The sequence below is a fragment of the Rhinichthys klamathensis genome, unplaced genomic scaffold (genome assembly GCF_029890125.1).
Source record: "Rhinichthys klamathensis goyatoka isolate OS25496 unplaced genomic scaffold, OSU_Roscu_1.1 h1tg000056l_1, whole genome shotgun sequence".
NCBI classification, from domain to species: Eukaryota; Metazoa; Chordata; class Actinopteri; order Cypriniformes; family Leuciscidae; genus Rhinichthys; species Rhinichthys klamathensis.
Genome location: NW_026606601.1, coordinates 511,977 through 529,501, shown reverse-complemented (window position 1 = coordinate 529,501; position 17,525 = coordinate 511,977). Strand labels below are relative to the sequence as shown.

The 17,525-nt window shown below is 35.6% G+C and overlaps 1 protein-coding gene across 2 annotated transcripts in view; it reads left to right on the top strand.

The window, feature by feature from the left end:
- The first annotated feature begins 4,292 nt into the window (after positions 1-4,292).
- The window catches only part of grm2b (glutamate receptor, metabotropic 2b), a 22,263-nt gene continuing 9,030 nt past the window's right edge, over positions 4,293-17,525 (top strand). Inside the window, exons 1-3 of one of the 2 annotated variants that reach the window (XM_056248590.1) lie at positions 4,293-4,624; positions 4,683-4,837; positions 10,406-10,991. In XM_056248590.1, coding sequence (XP_056104565.1) covers positions 10,524-10,991 — 468 coding nt within the window. In that variant the 5' untranslated portion in view covers positions 4,293-4,624; positions 4,683-4,837; positions 10,406-10,523. The remainder of the gene's footprint in view (positions 4,625-4,682; positions 4,838-10,405; positions 10,992-17,525) is intronic. The other variant, XM_056248591.1, reaches the window with a different exon arrangement.

Here is a 17,525-nt window from a genome sequence, read left to right as displayed (position 1 = left end):
ATTTATTTTTTATTTTTATTTTTTGTTTTTATGTTTTATTTTCCTTACCAATGTCCTATTTTGTAATTGTCTACATTACATTCGTGTTGTATTAAGTGCTGCTCCCTCTGGCTATATTTTTCTTATATCCTATTCTGTAAAAAAGGAAGTTATGCAGCCATGTTTGTTTGTAAATCTTGATATTCAATAAAAAAAAAAAAAAAAAAAAAAAAAAAAAAAAAAAAAAAAAAAGAACAGGCCTTGGTTGCGACATTTGCTGCGTGCTAGCAGACAACCAATCATAAACTGCCGCAGTGCTTGCCTCATTAAATATTCATGCGCGTAAGCCAGAAACTGTCATGCGCTTTTTAGTTTTAACGTCTGAGGCGAAATATAAAAATGTTTCGATAAAATGCGTTTTACTTCTATTTATTTTATGTATTTTATTTTTTGTATTATAATGCAGAAGACTGAAAACAACAGTGAGGATTTACTTGATTCATAAGTTAGGCTATATATATTTATACATGACTCCGATTAAAACAGCTCGCGTTCTCGTTGGGAGTGTAGCCTACTTGTTGTTTTAAAGAGTTTTATTACAGGAGGAATATTATGAAGGTATATTTGGTGCAATACTTCTGAACGCCTGTGACAGTGGAATTTGTAGTTGTAGAGAATAGCCACACATTTGTATCAGTAAATTTGAAGTCACAGAGAGAAATGTTTTAAGAGTTGCAAACTTGTAGACTTTTTTTTATCTTCCACAAACACAACACAACAGTTACACCTTCTCAAATTCTTCATTGCAGGCGCACAAATCCTATTCTACAAATCACAAATTAAGAAACTTGTACGCTCACATTTTTGCTACAGTTGCTGCAGTGAATATGGTGCAAAACGCATTTAAACACCTGCATCAAAACATGTGAAGTCACGGAGAAATTTTGCTCATCTGCAAATCAGTATGTGAATTCATCCAATGAGAGTTGCACACTTGTAGAATATTTTCTCACAAATATCTTGTATATTTTTCTAGCACAAACACAAGTACATAACTACAGCTGCTTGAATCTGCTGCGACGAATCTCAAACACTGTTTTTCGCTTTCAAGTGACAAGTTTCGCGCGCTCTCCCTTTTGCACCATATATCTCGTTAAATGTGGAGCAAAACTGACTTGTGCATCTGTAGAGGCAGTGGGCGGAGCCTACATTAATATTCATGAATTTCCCGGGCATGCGCGTGCAACTGCTCATTCTAGTTCACTCAGAGGTTCACTCCTCGTTTCTCAGCAGGTTTAATGGGTTATTTCAAAAAAGGTAAATATAGTTTCAGTGCGAAATTAAAATAAAATTGTGCATCATTTCATAAAGGTCATCATGTTTTTATTAGTTTGCACGTTTTTTTGCATTCGTTAATGACTGAATGATTGCAGGCATTCACTTCGTGTAGGCCTATAAAGTAGTACAGCAAACTTCAACTCGTTCATTTCGTTGTGCTTTTCCTTTGTACATTGCAATGCTTTAAAACTGTCTTTTGTAACCATTTATGAATGTCACTGCAATAAAAAATATTAACATTTTTTACAAACAAAATATACATTTACTAATAAATATTCTCAGGTTCCACTTTTACTGTAAAACCAAAAATTCCAGAACACCTGAATGATTACAGCAACACTTATTTCCAACAGAAGAGCAGATATAGAATATTCCTAAATACATTAACCATTACCATTTAATTTATTTATTTATTGCTAAGCTCTTCTGATACCTTACCTTATGAAGCTTTACAACTGTGTCATCTCTGGCAATAATCTCTGGGAAATAACTCCACAACCATATCAGTGTCCAAATAAACATTTTGCACCCTACATTGATGTTTCTCTTTGTCATGTTATTTCTTTGACCTTATGTGTTGCACTGTGTGCCTGGATGATACACAATGATGATCATTAATACAAATGCATGATTTTGTTGCACAACAAACACATTCAACAACATGTTTTTAAAGTCATAAAGTTCTATAAACATGCATGTTCTTGATTAGGCTAGAGGCACTTCTGACTTGAAGTCTTGAAAAATGAAACCTTTAAACTTTTTTGGATTGATGTTAAAACATTCTCATCATTTTCATCACTTAAGATTTGCATGACAAAAGTTTGGAATCACTATGATTTAAAAAAGTTTATACTTTTATAGCAGGCAAGGTCAAGGATGCCTTAAATTGATCACAAATGACAGCAAAGACACTTATAATGTTAGCAAAAAATTATAATTTTAAATAAATTTTGTTCTTTTGTACTTGCTATTCATAAACAATCCTGGAAATATATGCTCCATAATGATTTCCACACTTCATTAAGCAGCACCACCTGATCATAATCAGAAATGTTTCTTGAGCAGCAAATCAGTATTAGAATGATTTCTGAAGGCTCGTGTGACACTGAAAACTAGAGTAATGAGCTCTGCCATCACAATACATTTTTTAAAAACATTAAAATAGAAAACTTTCACATATTTATAATATTTCACAATATTACTGTTTTTCAGATAAATCTAGTCTTGGTACCTAGAACCTTAATACCAAACTTTTGAACAGTAGTGTATATATTATTATATAAAAGCCAGCACAAGCACACCTTGCAACCAAAACATTAAAAAAATAGTGTTACATTATTTTGCCAGTATGTATATTTGTAAATATAATTATTTTAGAACATCAATTGGTTGCTTATTATATTCCGTAAAAGAATGTTACGTTTTTTCCCTCCTTTACAGCAACCTAGTTGTACCAAATGTAATTTATCCACTTTTGTCCATACAATTTTGTTTAATCCAAATTGTACTTAAGTATTAAAGCAACACATTCATGCTTCTGTGTGGTCTTAAATTATTTGGCTTATTTAAATGAACAAACATTTAAGAACAATCACACCAGGATATATTTGTACAAAAAAGTGTTAGCCCAAAGATACATTTATGAGGGTTTATTTAATTTATTACAATCATCAAATGATAACAATTAGTAAAAGACACAGTTTTAAAGCCTCGCAAAGTGCAATTTATATGACGAGTTGAAGTTTGCTGTACTACTTTATAGGCCTACACGAAGTGAATGCCTGCAATCATTCAGGCAAAAAAACGTGCAAACTAATAAAAACATGATGAACTTTATGAAATGATGCACAATTTTATTTTAATTTCGCGCTGAAACTATATTTACCTTTTTTAAAATAACCCATTAAACCTGCTGAGAAACGAGGAGTGAACCTCTGAGTGAACTAGAATGAGCAGTTGCACGCGCATGCCCGGGAAATTCATGAATATTAATGTAGGCTCCGCCCACTGCCTCTACAGATGCACAAGTCAGTTTTGCTCCACATTTAACGAGATATATGGTGCAAAAGGGAGAGCGCGCGAAACTTGTCACTTGAAAGCGAAAAACAGTGTTTGAGATTCGTCGCAGCAGATTCAAGCAGCTGTAGTTATGTACTTGTGTTTGTGCTAGAAAAATATACAAGATATTTGTGAGAAAATATTCTACAAGTGTGCAACTCTCATTGGATGAATTCACATACTGATTTGCAGATGAGCAAAATTTCTCCGTGACTTCACATGTTTTGATGCAGGTGTTTAAATGCGTTTTGCACCATATTCACTGCAGCAACTGTAGCAAAAATGTGAGCGTACAAGTTTCTTAATTTGTGATTTGTAGAATAGGATTTGTGCGCCTGCAATGAAGAATTTGAGAAGGTGTAACTGTTGTGTTGTGTTTGTGGAAGATAAAAAAAAGTCTACAAGTTTGCAACTCTTAAAACATTTCTCTCTGTGACTTCAAATTTACTGATACAAATGTGTGGCTATTCTCTACAACTACAAATTCCACTGTCACAGGCGTTCAGAAGTATTGCACCAAATTTACCTTCATAGTATGTAGCCAGGCTAAACGTCAAATGGCTACCGTGTGAAAGTGTACCAATTAGGCTACTTGCCAAGTAGGCTATGAACACAAAATAACGTATACCCATTATTAAAATGGGTCTTAGTTAAACGATTTTTAAGCGAGAAAAGCACTGTTGTGACTCCACCTATCTTCACACAGATAGCAGCCAGAGAGAGAGAGAGAGAGAGAGAGAGAGAGAGAGAGAGAGAGAGAGAGAGAGAGAGAGAGAGAGAGAGAGAGAGAGAGAGCGAGAGAGAGAGGTAGCCTAGACGGAGGCTTGGTGTTTCACCCGAACCTCACGAATGCATGAAGCTCGAACCCTGAACACTAACATCCATTATTTGAAATTAAAAGATCAAATCGTATAGGGCGACCAAACATTTGTTATTGAGGCGCCACTTAATATAGGCTATCTGGGCAATATTGTTCAATAAAAATCCTCTCTCAAGTTTCAGTAAAAGACGTTTGGAAAATCGTGACCGAACCAATGTATCCGTGGAGATTTAGTTTGAGTTTATTAAACCTCTCACGATGGCAGGTGTGTGGACTGAATTCTTGCGCTCTCACAAAACCCTGAGAGTGAGGAGAAAGCCCCGAACTGCCCATTAAGTGGACTTAGCTGGTCTGAAGAAGGTGTTTGTGGTGCACGTTGCTTTCAATGAGAAGGCATTCATCATTCCGAGTGAATTACGCTGTGCACAGGTAAGATCTTCCTCCTCATCATCATCACCTTCTGCGCTTCATCGGGTCTTTGTTTCAGCACCGAGGACAGATCCAAACAAATCAAACACCTGCACCTGTGGGAACATCATGAATGGAGGCTGATTTCTCACCAATTCCAAAGCAAAATCAACTTTGCATTCTTGAAACAAGTTGCACAAGGTGTTGAATTTCTGCCAGATCAATTCTTCACTGGTAAGCAAGCATGCATTTTATTCTCGCGCAACATTTGGATGCATTTGCGCACACTTTGGTCAATTTTAGAATCATTTGCATGATGGAAATATCAGACTGGCTGTGAATACCACCACATATGAAGTATTTATTATAGGGAACAATTAATTACATGCAGCAATAATGATAGCATGTCAAAGTGCCGGAGAATTGCCTTATCGCGCGCGTGCACGGATGCTTTGGCATTTCTTGAGCACAAACCTGTCGTGTGATCGAATACAAACAGGACAGGCTTGCGTTTGAATGGCATTGAGGTGTTGCTCCTTTGTTGAATAAGTGCACTTGATATTTGAACACAAAAGAAAATGATTGACATCCTGACACGCTCAACTCTCTAATCAACTTTACCATGACAGAAACGCATTACAAAGAAATGTGGATGGATCAGTACACCACTGAATGGGAACATTATGCTTTATGCAAACTGTCATATAATGCAAAAAAAATATTTTAGGTTTGCAATTGATTGCTTTTCTTCTTTTGTCATATTTTGGCTTCGAGATATAATATTGCATATTTAGTAGAGAAATAATTGTTTATTTTATACTATAAATGTCTACAAATAAGTAAGATGCCAACCTATTTCAAATTTGTTCAAGAATTATCAAATGTGTTCTGTAACCCAGTATTTGTATTTAATATTTCAGACAGATGTTGCCCACACTGGGCAGAAATATTTTCAGGCTTTTCAGACTTGTTGAAGCATTATTATGCTTGGTTTCTTTAATTAAGTGCATTATGTCAAGCAAACATTCAAACTGTTTAAAGTCATTGAAGCCAAAACATTATAATTATCATACAACCGTAAAAAAAATAATAAAAAAATAAAAACGCAATTGCAATCACTCAGTTTTATGAATTCTCTAATTTGGGTTTAGTTGATGCCAGATCAAGCCATAACAAATAAATATATTCATATATAACTGGTGTCTCTGGCCGGACATCACGCTTGGCCATATGAATAGCATAATTTGACCTTGGAGCACAATCTGGCCATTAACATGCCATTTTCCTGTTGAGTTGGAAACTTCTTGCAAAACTTAACACTCTTGTTCTGTTCACCCGCTGACACTTTGGATCTGAATAGTGTAAAGCATCCATAGCAACCCATAGAGCAAAGCTGATTGGACGTGCTGAGATAAACATCTCATAGTTAATTTGCTCCATGTCTGTGAATGCTTTCGTCCTTGGCAACCGAGCCATTCAACTGGTCTGGCTGTGCTCCAGAAATGATCAATGAAAACAAAGTCTGTTTTATAAAAAAAGAAATAGGACCATATATTTAAGGGCCCTGTGTGGGAACAATAATATTTTAGAAATGTAGCCTAATATGATTTTTTACTGATATATGTCAGGTATTAAATTATTTATACTTTATACTTATCAGCAGTTAAGCCTGATGGTGAGCCCAGACTGGTAAAATCCCATCTGGTGTATCAGTATACACATCAATTCTGCCAAAACAAGAGGATCAAGAGAACTAATGCACCCACAAGCTCTGAATTCAAGCATTCATACACATTCTCACTGCATATATTCATTGTGGCTTCCCTTGGTTACTTGGAGTTTTATCTAGATTTCAATGACCAAAATAGCCCGGGGTTAGAGATGGGATCCATGTGGTCTGCTCTTCAATCAGATTACACTGGAAAAAAAATTCAATGAAATTAAGCCCATTAATCATAATTATCACGCCGCAACCTGATGGAAAAGGTTTATTCACCCATCAGATATGAGCATTATTTAATTAATTTTATTACGTGTCATTAAGAACAATGTAGGTTCTCATAAAGATTTATATACTGATGTGATCATTAATTTGATTATATTAAACTAGCTTGATATCATCGTCACATCTGAGTCTTCAGATTTGTTGGACACTTAAATCTGCGAAAGTTTTTTTTAGGATTTCTCACTATTATATATATATATGTTTTTTTTTACAGTGTGAATATATGTATATATATGAATATATAGGCTATATTTACACTGTAAAAAAATATATAATCAATAAGTTATGACAACATGTTTTTATTAAAAATAATAATAAAGTTATACAAGAATCAACACATTTTTTAAAGTTCAGTTGAAATGGCTTTAACATCCAAGTTGATTGTACTTAAAAATTTGAAGCAGCAACTTTTTTTTTACAGTATAGTGTTTTTCTTTTTAAGATTTCTCACTACGATATCTTGATTCCTTGTCATTTTGCTCATGCTTTCCTTCCATTGTGATTTATAGTGCACTGATTGCCCCTGGTTCAACCTTGTTTGAAGTGCCTTATTCAAGAGCACAGTAATGATCCTCCTCTCAATAACTCTTCAGTGAACAGTCTTCCCCTCAGTGTCAAAGCTGCTGTTGACATTAAAATTTAAAAAATACTTTGACATTTGTGAATGTGCATTATTCAAGTGAGACTACTGTTGTTTTACTACTGCACTAATGTCCAGACCTCAGTTTATTACCATGGACTGGTCCATTACCTTGACTCTTTTCTCTTGTCCAGCGAACCGAGGGTGCCTGTTGCTTCCGTCTGTTCCAGAGAAGAGGAAAAAGCCATGATTAGTTTTTAATGTTATTTAAGTGTTTTTGTAGTTTTGGTCAACTGCTGCTGCTGTTGGTGAAATTTAGAAACCCTAGACCTATAGCTATAACCCTTCATGTTTTGTTTGGGGACCGAGAGACGCCAGTACTCTTTTTATACTTAAAGAACACACCTAAAATTGAGGTATCAAATTGATAACTAATGACTTTTCAATAAAGTTTACAATGCCATCAGTTAACCCTGTCACCAAATGTATTCATTGCATATTAAAAAAAAAAAGATCAAACATAATTATTCTTCAAATATATTTGTCAATCAATACAAACCAATATTTGGTCCTAAACCAGGCAGCTCCTATGAATCACAGATTAATGAAGGCTAAATGTGTAGCCTCGTTATGATTCTGGCATAGTATCTATGCTCGCATATTTATTTATTTATTTTTGTCTTCATAGAAATGAACAAAATCACACAAATCAGGGTTTAAAACTGTATGTAGATAAACTACGGACCTCACTGAAAATGAATAGAAAATAAAAAGCTATATAATAGTTAGCTTGACATCCTGAGATTGACAATCAAAATGTTTTGAAGATTAAGCATCTCTTTTCATTGACCATTTGTTTAAAATGTATTTGTAAAAAAAAAAAAAAACGTTTTAATTTTTTAAAAAGCATTTCAAGCCCTATTTTGTACCTGATCAGTGCAACAATAAACGATTGACCCTTGTGTCAATCAAAGGCATGTTGTTTTAGAAAATAGAAGATACCATCTAGAGAGATACTTTTTAGAGATACATTAAAGAGACATTATTTTTCTGATCTAACCTCATATTGTTTGACCAATTGTATTTTTTTTTTCCTGGACACACTTGAAAAGATTGAGGTCACGATTGTTCCCGACGTTACAAAGAATTAACTATTGACTTGCTATAATCTCTCGATTTAATGCACCTATGATAACAGATCTCATATTAATTAGAATATATGTATATATCTTTATCACACCGCCTTGCCGCCCCAACCCACCCACTTTTTCTTGTTTCCATGGTAACAGAAGTTAAGGAACAGAACCCTAATAAACAAGATGTTGCCTCATTACGCCAGCAGGGAGGGGAAACGCCATGAATATACATGATTTATCGTAAATTAAATCTCATATGGTGTTTTTGAAAAGTTAGAGGTGAAGCTGCCCTGTGTCCAGAGGCTCAGAGGAACATCTCCCTCACATTCAAATAACCATATTCATCAGCATATTGAAGACCATAAAATGGTACAGTGTGTCCAGTTTACACATACTGTATTGTTTATAACGGATTTGCAATGCAACCGATACTTTATATCTTGCAATAGAACTTACTAGTGACTCGTTTACAAAAATCACAATCAGAGAAACATATGTTAGACTTTATAATTAGATTCTGACTAAGACAAGCATCAGCATTACTTTTGCTCATAATTTTTCAAAACCATTAACCTTAACAATTAAAATTTGGCCCGTAACTGATCCTGAACCATTTGTGCTACAGACGGAAATGACACCTCAAATTGTGTCACTTGTTGAAGAGAGGTGTGCTTGCTGTTACTCTTCAAAGCAATCTGACTCACATTTTTTTTACCTGACGAATGATGAAACGTAAAAAAAAAAAAAAAATCCCATAGATATACTGTATATGGAATGATGAACCTGAGTCATATCAAGACCTCTGGCCTCATTTTTAAAATGTTGCATGGAAACATTTGATCTTACGTCATTTCTCAAATGTGTGTACGCGTGATTCAGAAAATGAATTTACGCGCAAAACCGTGCGTACGCCTCTCTTCCAGAAGTGAAATCTATAAATCGCAAATGATCTTGAAATTGTGCACAGCTGTATGGTTTCAAATCTCTGCCTTGTAAATGAAGCCTAATTAATGTCATTAACATATGATATAACAGAGCACCAGTCAACGTTCGAATCCTCTACCTAAGAATGGCGAGCGACAAGAATGGCTTAGATTTCCAAAAACCTGCACTACCACGACACTCGGCCACAGGGAAAAGTGCGTACGTCTGCTTAGACCCTGGCATGGCGCTAAGCACTTTCCACTTCGAAGATGTTATAAATACGAACATAGGATTTTAGCATATACGCACACTCTAAGATCAAATCTGTTTGGACGCACGTTTTATAAAGGAGGCCCCAGGACTAGTAAGCAACACACAGAACTGGACCATGATGGTGGGTTTTGTTGGATGTTGAGGAAACATTTTTTGAGACAAGCAAACTTGTTAATCAAGTGTTGAATTTTAACACCCCTTTTTAGCACACATACGAGATAAAAGATCATTTGATATTTACATCTCTCTTCTCTTTTTGAGGATTAAAATAAGTTCAATGAGTATAGGTAATGGCAAACAAACATCAATAAAACAAACAAAACAGGAGAACTAGCCTTTTTAGCCTTAAAAACATCTGGAAAATGTGTAATGTAAGAAAAACACAACCTTTGCAACTGTGTAGACATGTAATGGAGAAATCCTGGCATCTCTAAATAGAGATGAAAGTTCTAACAGTCTGTGTGATATATAGTTGCGAAAGACTTTCCTAACAGCTGAAATTATTTATCGTTTCATCTTTTCATCCTCTTCCCTCAGGTTGTAATTTTTCATAACCTAAAAGATGATATCCATCACCTTTGACACCTTGAGAAAATTACGTAGTCACCGGGAGTTATTGATGTGTCTGAATTAATGAAGCTAGAAAACAGAGCCTCACCTCTGAAACGTTGAGTTCAATCAGGATGAATAACTATCTAGAAATGCCCGCCTCCTCTTTGCAACCACAAAACCTTATGAAAATTACATTTCTTATGTAATATGTGACACTGTGCATTTCTGTTATCAGAAGTGTTAATCATGTAAAAACAACGTTTTCCATTTTCAGTGTTGTTTATTTTGCATTATAAGTTGGAAAGTCAATGATATTCATATCTATTTTTCAGGTGCTGAGAAGATATCGAGATGTGTCTACAATCAGCGACAGACTTAGTAAATATTTCAGCCAAGTAAACCACACAGGGTAGTTATAAGGGTTCTTCTTCACCTCTCATAAACCCTGACATGGCTCGGGTTACGCACATCTTCCTGTTCCTGTTAATTCCTCTGGCCCAAACCAGCCCCAGGTACACCCCACCCCTGGCCGGATCAAAGCGGGAGATCATCATAGATGGAGACCTGGTGATCGGAGGGCTGTTCCCTGTGCACGAGAAGGGCGAAGGGATGGAGGATTGCGGTAAGATAAACGAAGAGCGCGGGATCCAGAGGCTGGAGGCCATGTTGCTGGCGCTCGACGAAATTAACCAGGACAGCCGAATCCTGCCCGGCTTGAAGCTGGGAGCCCATATACTGGACACCTGCTCTAAAGACACATATGCACTAGAGCAGTCGCTGGAGTTCGTGAGGGCTTCTCTCACAAAAGTGCATCAGCCAGGCTTCATCTGTCCCGATGGGTCGAATCCTGTGCCGGATGAATTGCCTCTGGCCATTTCTGGAGTGATTGGAGGATCATATAGTGATGTTTCTATACAGGTAAGGTAGAACGTACATCAATCTAAACACTATGCAACCCACTTTGGAACATCTTTCTTAAAAAAGAAATCTAGATTACAAGATCAGTCAGTAGGTTTTGACTCTTGATCAATAAACCTGGCAGGCCACCTTGAACCAGCAAAAAAAAAAAAAAATCTTGACCACCTTCATAATGCATTCGGGTCCTTTATGACCTGGAAGAGATACATAACAAATTAAATGGGTAATGCTTTACAATAAGGTTCATTAGTTAACATAAAGAATGAACAATACTTCTACAGCATTAATTCATCTTAGTTAATATTAATTGCAACATTTACTAATACATTATCAAAATTAAAGGTTGCAGACATCAGTTAATCCACCATGAACTAACACGAACAAACAATGAACAGCTAACATTAACAAAGATTAATAAATATTGTAACAAATGTATTGCTCATTGTTAGTTCATGCTAGTTAATACATTAACTAATGTTAACTAATGAACCTTAGTGTAAAGTGTTACCAATAAATGCATAGTTTGTAGTATGTGAGCCAAACTTTGCAAATGAGCCAATTAATTCAGTTTTTTAAGAGATAATTATGATTTTTAATGGATTATTAAAGGTTAATTTAGTATCATTGATATACTATTATAGTTTTTGTTAATATTTTTGAATTACATTTTATTTTTATATTTTACTTTTACCTATAGTATTTTAAAAATATATATGTCTGTATACATTTATTAAGCTTTAGTTTTTCATTGTAATTTCTTTATTTATTTATTAATAAATGTTTAGTTATTTTGGTAGGCTACTTCAACTTAAACTAAATGAAAATAAGATATGTTGCCAAGGTAGCTGAAATCAAATGTTTATTATATTTTATTTTATTTCAGGTAATGTTTTTTTTATTTCAAATAATAGAAAATGTTTTTTTTTATGGTTTTAGTTTTAGCTAACAATAAAAAATAAAAAAAACATTGCAGGAAGTAGCAGGTGAATCGCATGAAACCCATCAAGAACAGTTCCAGTCAATTTTCACCCTAAAAACTCAAAAAAGAAATTATATTTAGCAAAAAGAACTGAAACCTGTTTTTAGGACCATTGTAGGTTCATGAAAATTAAGCACATTCAAATCTTATCGCAAAAACAATGATATTATTTAAATTACTTGGCTCATGAATATTAATTAGATGATGTAACAATCCCTCAGTAGTTAAAAGGCAAGTAGACATATAGCAATGGCAGATTACTTATTGTGCATGTGTTCGATCCACTACCAAAGTAAACAAAGGCTTCTGATTGGTCTTAAAATCTTGTTTTAAGCAACCGCCTGCAATTTTCTTTTTCCACAGTGGCATGACTCTTTCAAAACAATTTGAGTTCACTGAACTTTGAAAAGTGCTTGCTACGCCCCTGCAAAAACAGTTTGTTCAGTTTGTTGTCCGAATAATCTCAGACTATCATTAATATAGTTTCTCAACTTTCCAAATGTTTATTTGCATTCTCACACATAGATAGGGTTATAAAATACGATCAGAAAGTGTTATCATAGCAGTAAGCATAACATACCGAGGAAGTACTTCTGACCACGTCTCTGTTTGTTACATTACACTCAACTCCTCCCTATCAAACCCAAGCAACATATACATCCGCCCATATCTCTGTCAGCACAATAGCTTCCTCTGTACAGACTGACCTCCTCCTGAGCGAAGCGCCCAGAGACTGTGAATCTACAGCTTGTTAATTACGGTTCTCTGCCTTTAGGCTGTGATTAGCATGAGACAACTGAGTGCTAATTGCCCTACGCTCGTTATACATGGTTGGAATCGTGACTTAATTGTTACATCAGCTGTGCTGGAATTTACATTGCTAACCACGGTACACACATTGGAGACAGATGGTCCTGATCTAAGCTCAACTTCAGCACTAGTAAGATGGATGCCAAATGTTGGGGGTCATTTAATGAAAAATTCAATTTGACCTGATAAAGAGTTATTGGTAAAAGAGTTCAACATAATATGAGAACATACTGAATGTTCAGAACTTAAATGTTACGTTGCCGATAGTACGAGTAAATTAACAATGTTTACTCGTTCTCCGTATTGCTAAGAAATTCACATTTATTTGTCAGCAAAATTCAGCCTGATGACGCAGGGCTTTTACGAAAACTACAGATTATACTTCCGCATTTTTGTATCCTCGCCCACGGACACAGAACAGCAGTTTCTTTCAGTTTTTCCTCTTCGTTTGGCCTAAAACACTGTTCATCATCCAGTTTGAAATGTTGACTACAAACACAGAGGTTTTTTCAGTTTTTCCGTCACGCCGTTCTCTCCGTATTTATGATTCTTGCAGCCTTTAGCCGCTGCCTACAACGTGCTGGATCCTTCACTGGAAACCTAAAGTAACTCACTTCCGCTGAATATTTACTCTTTGAATTCGTGCACCCGAGAACAATACAAGTCTACATCATTACTAAAAGTTTGCTTAGAAGTATTTCCTTCTAAAGCAAAACTGTATCTGACGGTAAGCGTATCCATAGCAGACTAGTGGGAGCGGCCTTGGACAGCAACATGACCAGTGCATTATGGGTGTTGAAGTTTTCCTACCTTTTTGGAAAAAGGGAAGAATAGCCTTTTTTTCTCTGTTTTCTCTGGATTTAAAAAAAAAAATCGCCTCTTTACTGTATAGACAGCCAAGTTTTATTGAAAGCCCATTTTGCCAGCGGTGAAGTGCACCTTTAAAACATCATTCCAGTAAGCATTGTTATTGTTAACTAAAACTGAAATGAATTGTCTTTAATTATTGAAATAAAGCTAAAGTAAAATAAAATGTAAATATAGATGAAAGAATTTAACTTAAAAACAAACAATTATTAGAATTTTTGCAATGGCAACTAACAGAAGCCCTGAACCACAACGAAAAAAAAAAAAAATCTGCCATTTCGAGATTAAAGTCGAAATATTTCGAGAATAAAGTCAAAATTACGAGAATACAGTCTTCCGCAGAAGTCCTTTTTTTTTTTTTTTTAGAAATGCGCTCGTAAAGTCGAACTGCTTCTGACATGGATCTAAATATAATAGTAGCTTTTTACTTTTATCTGGGCTTTCAACAAAGGAAATTGTACTGTGCTAATCTACCGACATGGCATTACCAGGGCATTGCATAGACGAGCACAAAGACTCCGGCGGAGTGGCACCACAATCCTGGTCCAAACTTTAATCCTGGTCCAAACGTTGACTCAAAGCCTACGTGTCTTCGTGCTCGTCTATAGGCAACGCCATCTGGGTCGAGAACACTTAACAGTTCTGTCTCCCTCTTCACCCTAAATCCTTTCTGGATACATTTTAAGTGCATAATTCTGTATCCAATCATTTGGCCAGATCCCGTGATTTCCTCAGATAAAGGATAATTCCATCCAGTCTGAGAAGTGTTTTCGCCTGTAAAGTCTATTTCGGCGCAGTATACTGTATATTTTGTAACGTCATAAAACAAATGGTAATGCCATGTTGGTAGATTAGCACCTGTAGAATTTCTTTTTGTTGAAAACCCAAATAGATCCATGTCCGAGGCAGTTTGACTTCACAAACGCATTTCTTTACACACACACACACACACACAAAAACTTCTACGGAAGAATGTATTCTCGTAATTTTGACTTTATTCTCAAAATTTTACGACTTTATTCTCGAAATATTTCGACTTTAATCTCGAAATATTTCGACTTTAATCTCGAAATATTTCGACTTTAATCTCGAAATATTTCGACTTTAATCTCGAAATATTTTGACTTTAATCTCGAAATATTTTGACTTTAATCTCGGAATATTTTGACTTTAATCTCGAAATATTTCGACTTTAATCTTGAAATATTTCGACTTTATTCTCGAAATATTTCGACTTTATTCTCGAAATATTTCGACTTTATTCTCGAAATATTTCAACTTTATTTTCGTAATTTTAGATTTTTTATTTTTACAGATATTTTTTTTTTTTACGTTGCGGTTCAGGGCTTCCGTAGAATTTATTAAACTAAAACTGAAATAAAAATAAAGCTAATAAATTTTTTACAAGCACAACAGAAGTTAAACTAGCTTTTTTTTTTCAGAGAAACCTGAAATCCATGTCAATATTGACACAAGTAGATCTATTTGTCAGTCAACAAATATATAACAAAATATTTTAACTATGCTTTATAATATACCAAGAAACTGATGCATTTATGTACACGATATATTGTGCAGAGAAATACACAAACATTTCAGTTTTTCACTCTTGTGGGAAGGATGTCACAGCCAGCGACAGCAATTGAAGGTCTCAGTCTCAGAGGAGCTCTTCCAACTGTGCTGGCCAACAAGGCCATGACAAGCCTGCCAAAGCCCATGCCACCTGTCCAGCACTGGGGTGAAAGAGCTTCGAGGGGTCTTCAGGCAGGCTGGAGCTCGTTCAGCCCAGTGGTAAATGAGAGACGCTCTTGGCAGGGAACCCAAAGAAGCATGACACGACTGAACATGAATATAAAGGAGATAACACACAGGGTAGCACATGTCCTCGCTGGTTTTCTCACACCTGTTTTTCACCCATTGCCATCTGGATTGTGAGAGGGAATCAGGGCTGACATATTACCATTCATCAGTTGAAGGTACAAAGCTTTATGTGTGTGTGTGTGTGTGTGTGTGTGTGGGTAATGGTGGCGGGAGGCAGAGCTATATCGAGTGCTGGAGTGGGTGGTGGCGATGAGATTGGCAGACTATCCCGCTAATTTCGTGAGTGACAGGTCCCTAGAGAGGGAATAAACAAAATCGTCATGGTTTAACAACTCACAACGCACATCACTCTTGATAGCTTAATTATCTCATGGTTAAATTCATATTCCTAATGCACATCATTACATCATGGAAAATGTGGCTTGTATTTTCTTTCATTATTTAGATATTAAAAGAAATATATTAAAAAAAAATTAATCACCTTCATGCCATTTCAAATTCATTTGATTTTTTTTTGTCTGTGACACAACTCAACCCAAAGCAAAATAAGCAACAACAAAAAAAGGCACCATAAATGTGTCATGAAAGTAGTCCATATGCCTTATCTGCTATATTCCATCATGTCATATGATTTGTAGTGATGCGAGGAACAAAATCTTTTCTAAAACTCCGGAACAATTGGCACCTGCTGGTCAAAATGGTGTAAATGCAATGAAAACTCCCACGCATGCTTTAATGAGTTTGTAACACCTGCTTTTAAAACACTTTTGGTGCTGCATAAAGAATTAAGGGACCAGAGACTTCCACGTTTCAATGAGCCATGTGTATTAAATTTACACCTCAAATCAACATATATACAAGCACATAACATATACAGACGTTCAGTTGCGAAGAAAACACCAAATACTTTGGATATTTATAGTAGCATTTTGTCTAAGAGCTCAGTCTTTGGAGTTGTAGGAGTGAGACAGTGATGGTGAAGCCACATCAGCCTTTAAACGAGTCTACAAGTGCCTGTTGGTATCGTTGATTAATTGTAGCTAATGAAATGAATAGATGGAATGAGTGTTGTTGGCATTTGACTTTAGAATGACTTGTAAAATATCCCATGAGTCAAATGGGCCACATTTATGGTGCTTTTGCATCCTTTTTGAAGCCGGAAAGACCAGAAAGATCCGGTCCCCATCATCATTAATAAACGGTAAGAAAATCAGGTTAAAAACACTTATAAGGGTGAGTAAATCTTTTTTTTACTAGTTAACTTACTAGTAAATCTGAATCGAATGTTTTCGTGTCAGATTGCACTCATTAAAAAGGCAGAAAACTGTTTGTTGAGATTTTGTATATGCGAGACATTTGGAGAGTGATTGAGGAATGCATTTGATAATGCCAACCAATCAATAGCCACCATGCTCCTTTCATCGCCAGCACATTTTCTCTCCCGCACAACGTGACGGAATATATTATCATGTTTCTCTAGCACCAAATTGTGTGTGTGTGTGTGTGTGTGTTAGCACACAATTATAAATAATAATGACATGCATAAAAAATGTGACAAAATATCCTCAGGTGCTGTGTGGAATTAAGAGCAAGTATTGTCTGACTATTTCATGCTTGCAAGTCTTAAGGTGAAGAAGTTGTTTGCCTGGAGTCACTGTTCGTTAGTGTTTCTGTATGTAACAACGGAGTGGGTGTGTGTGTCTCAAGGTCACTCATATGGAGATCTCCACTGTGGTCTGAGACACTGAAAATGTTAATAGGTTGTAACTGCATGTGGTGTTCTTGGGATGCCAAAACAACAGACAAATAACACTCATAATGAATGCCATATAAATGCCAAGTCATTTGCATTTCCCACGTAATTAAAGAGAATTAGAACTAAATTATAATTAGCACTCCAACATTTCAAACCACTATGCATACCTTGTTTATTTGTTTGTCATGTTTAGTCATTTGCAATTCTCTAGCTCTTACCAGAGAGTGAAGACACCGCTTGGCTCTGTAGCACTTGCTGAAGAAGTGTCCTGGGAAAAAACAGATGGTGTTGTTATGTTAGG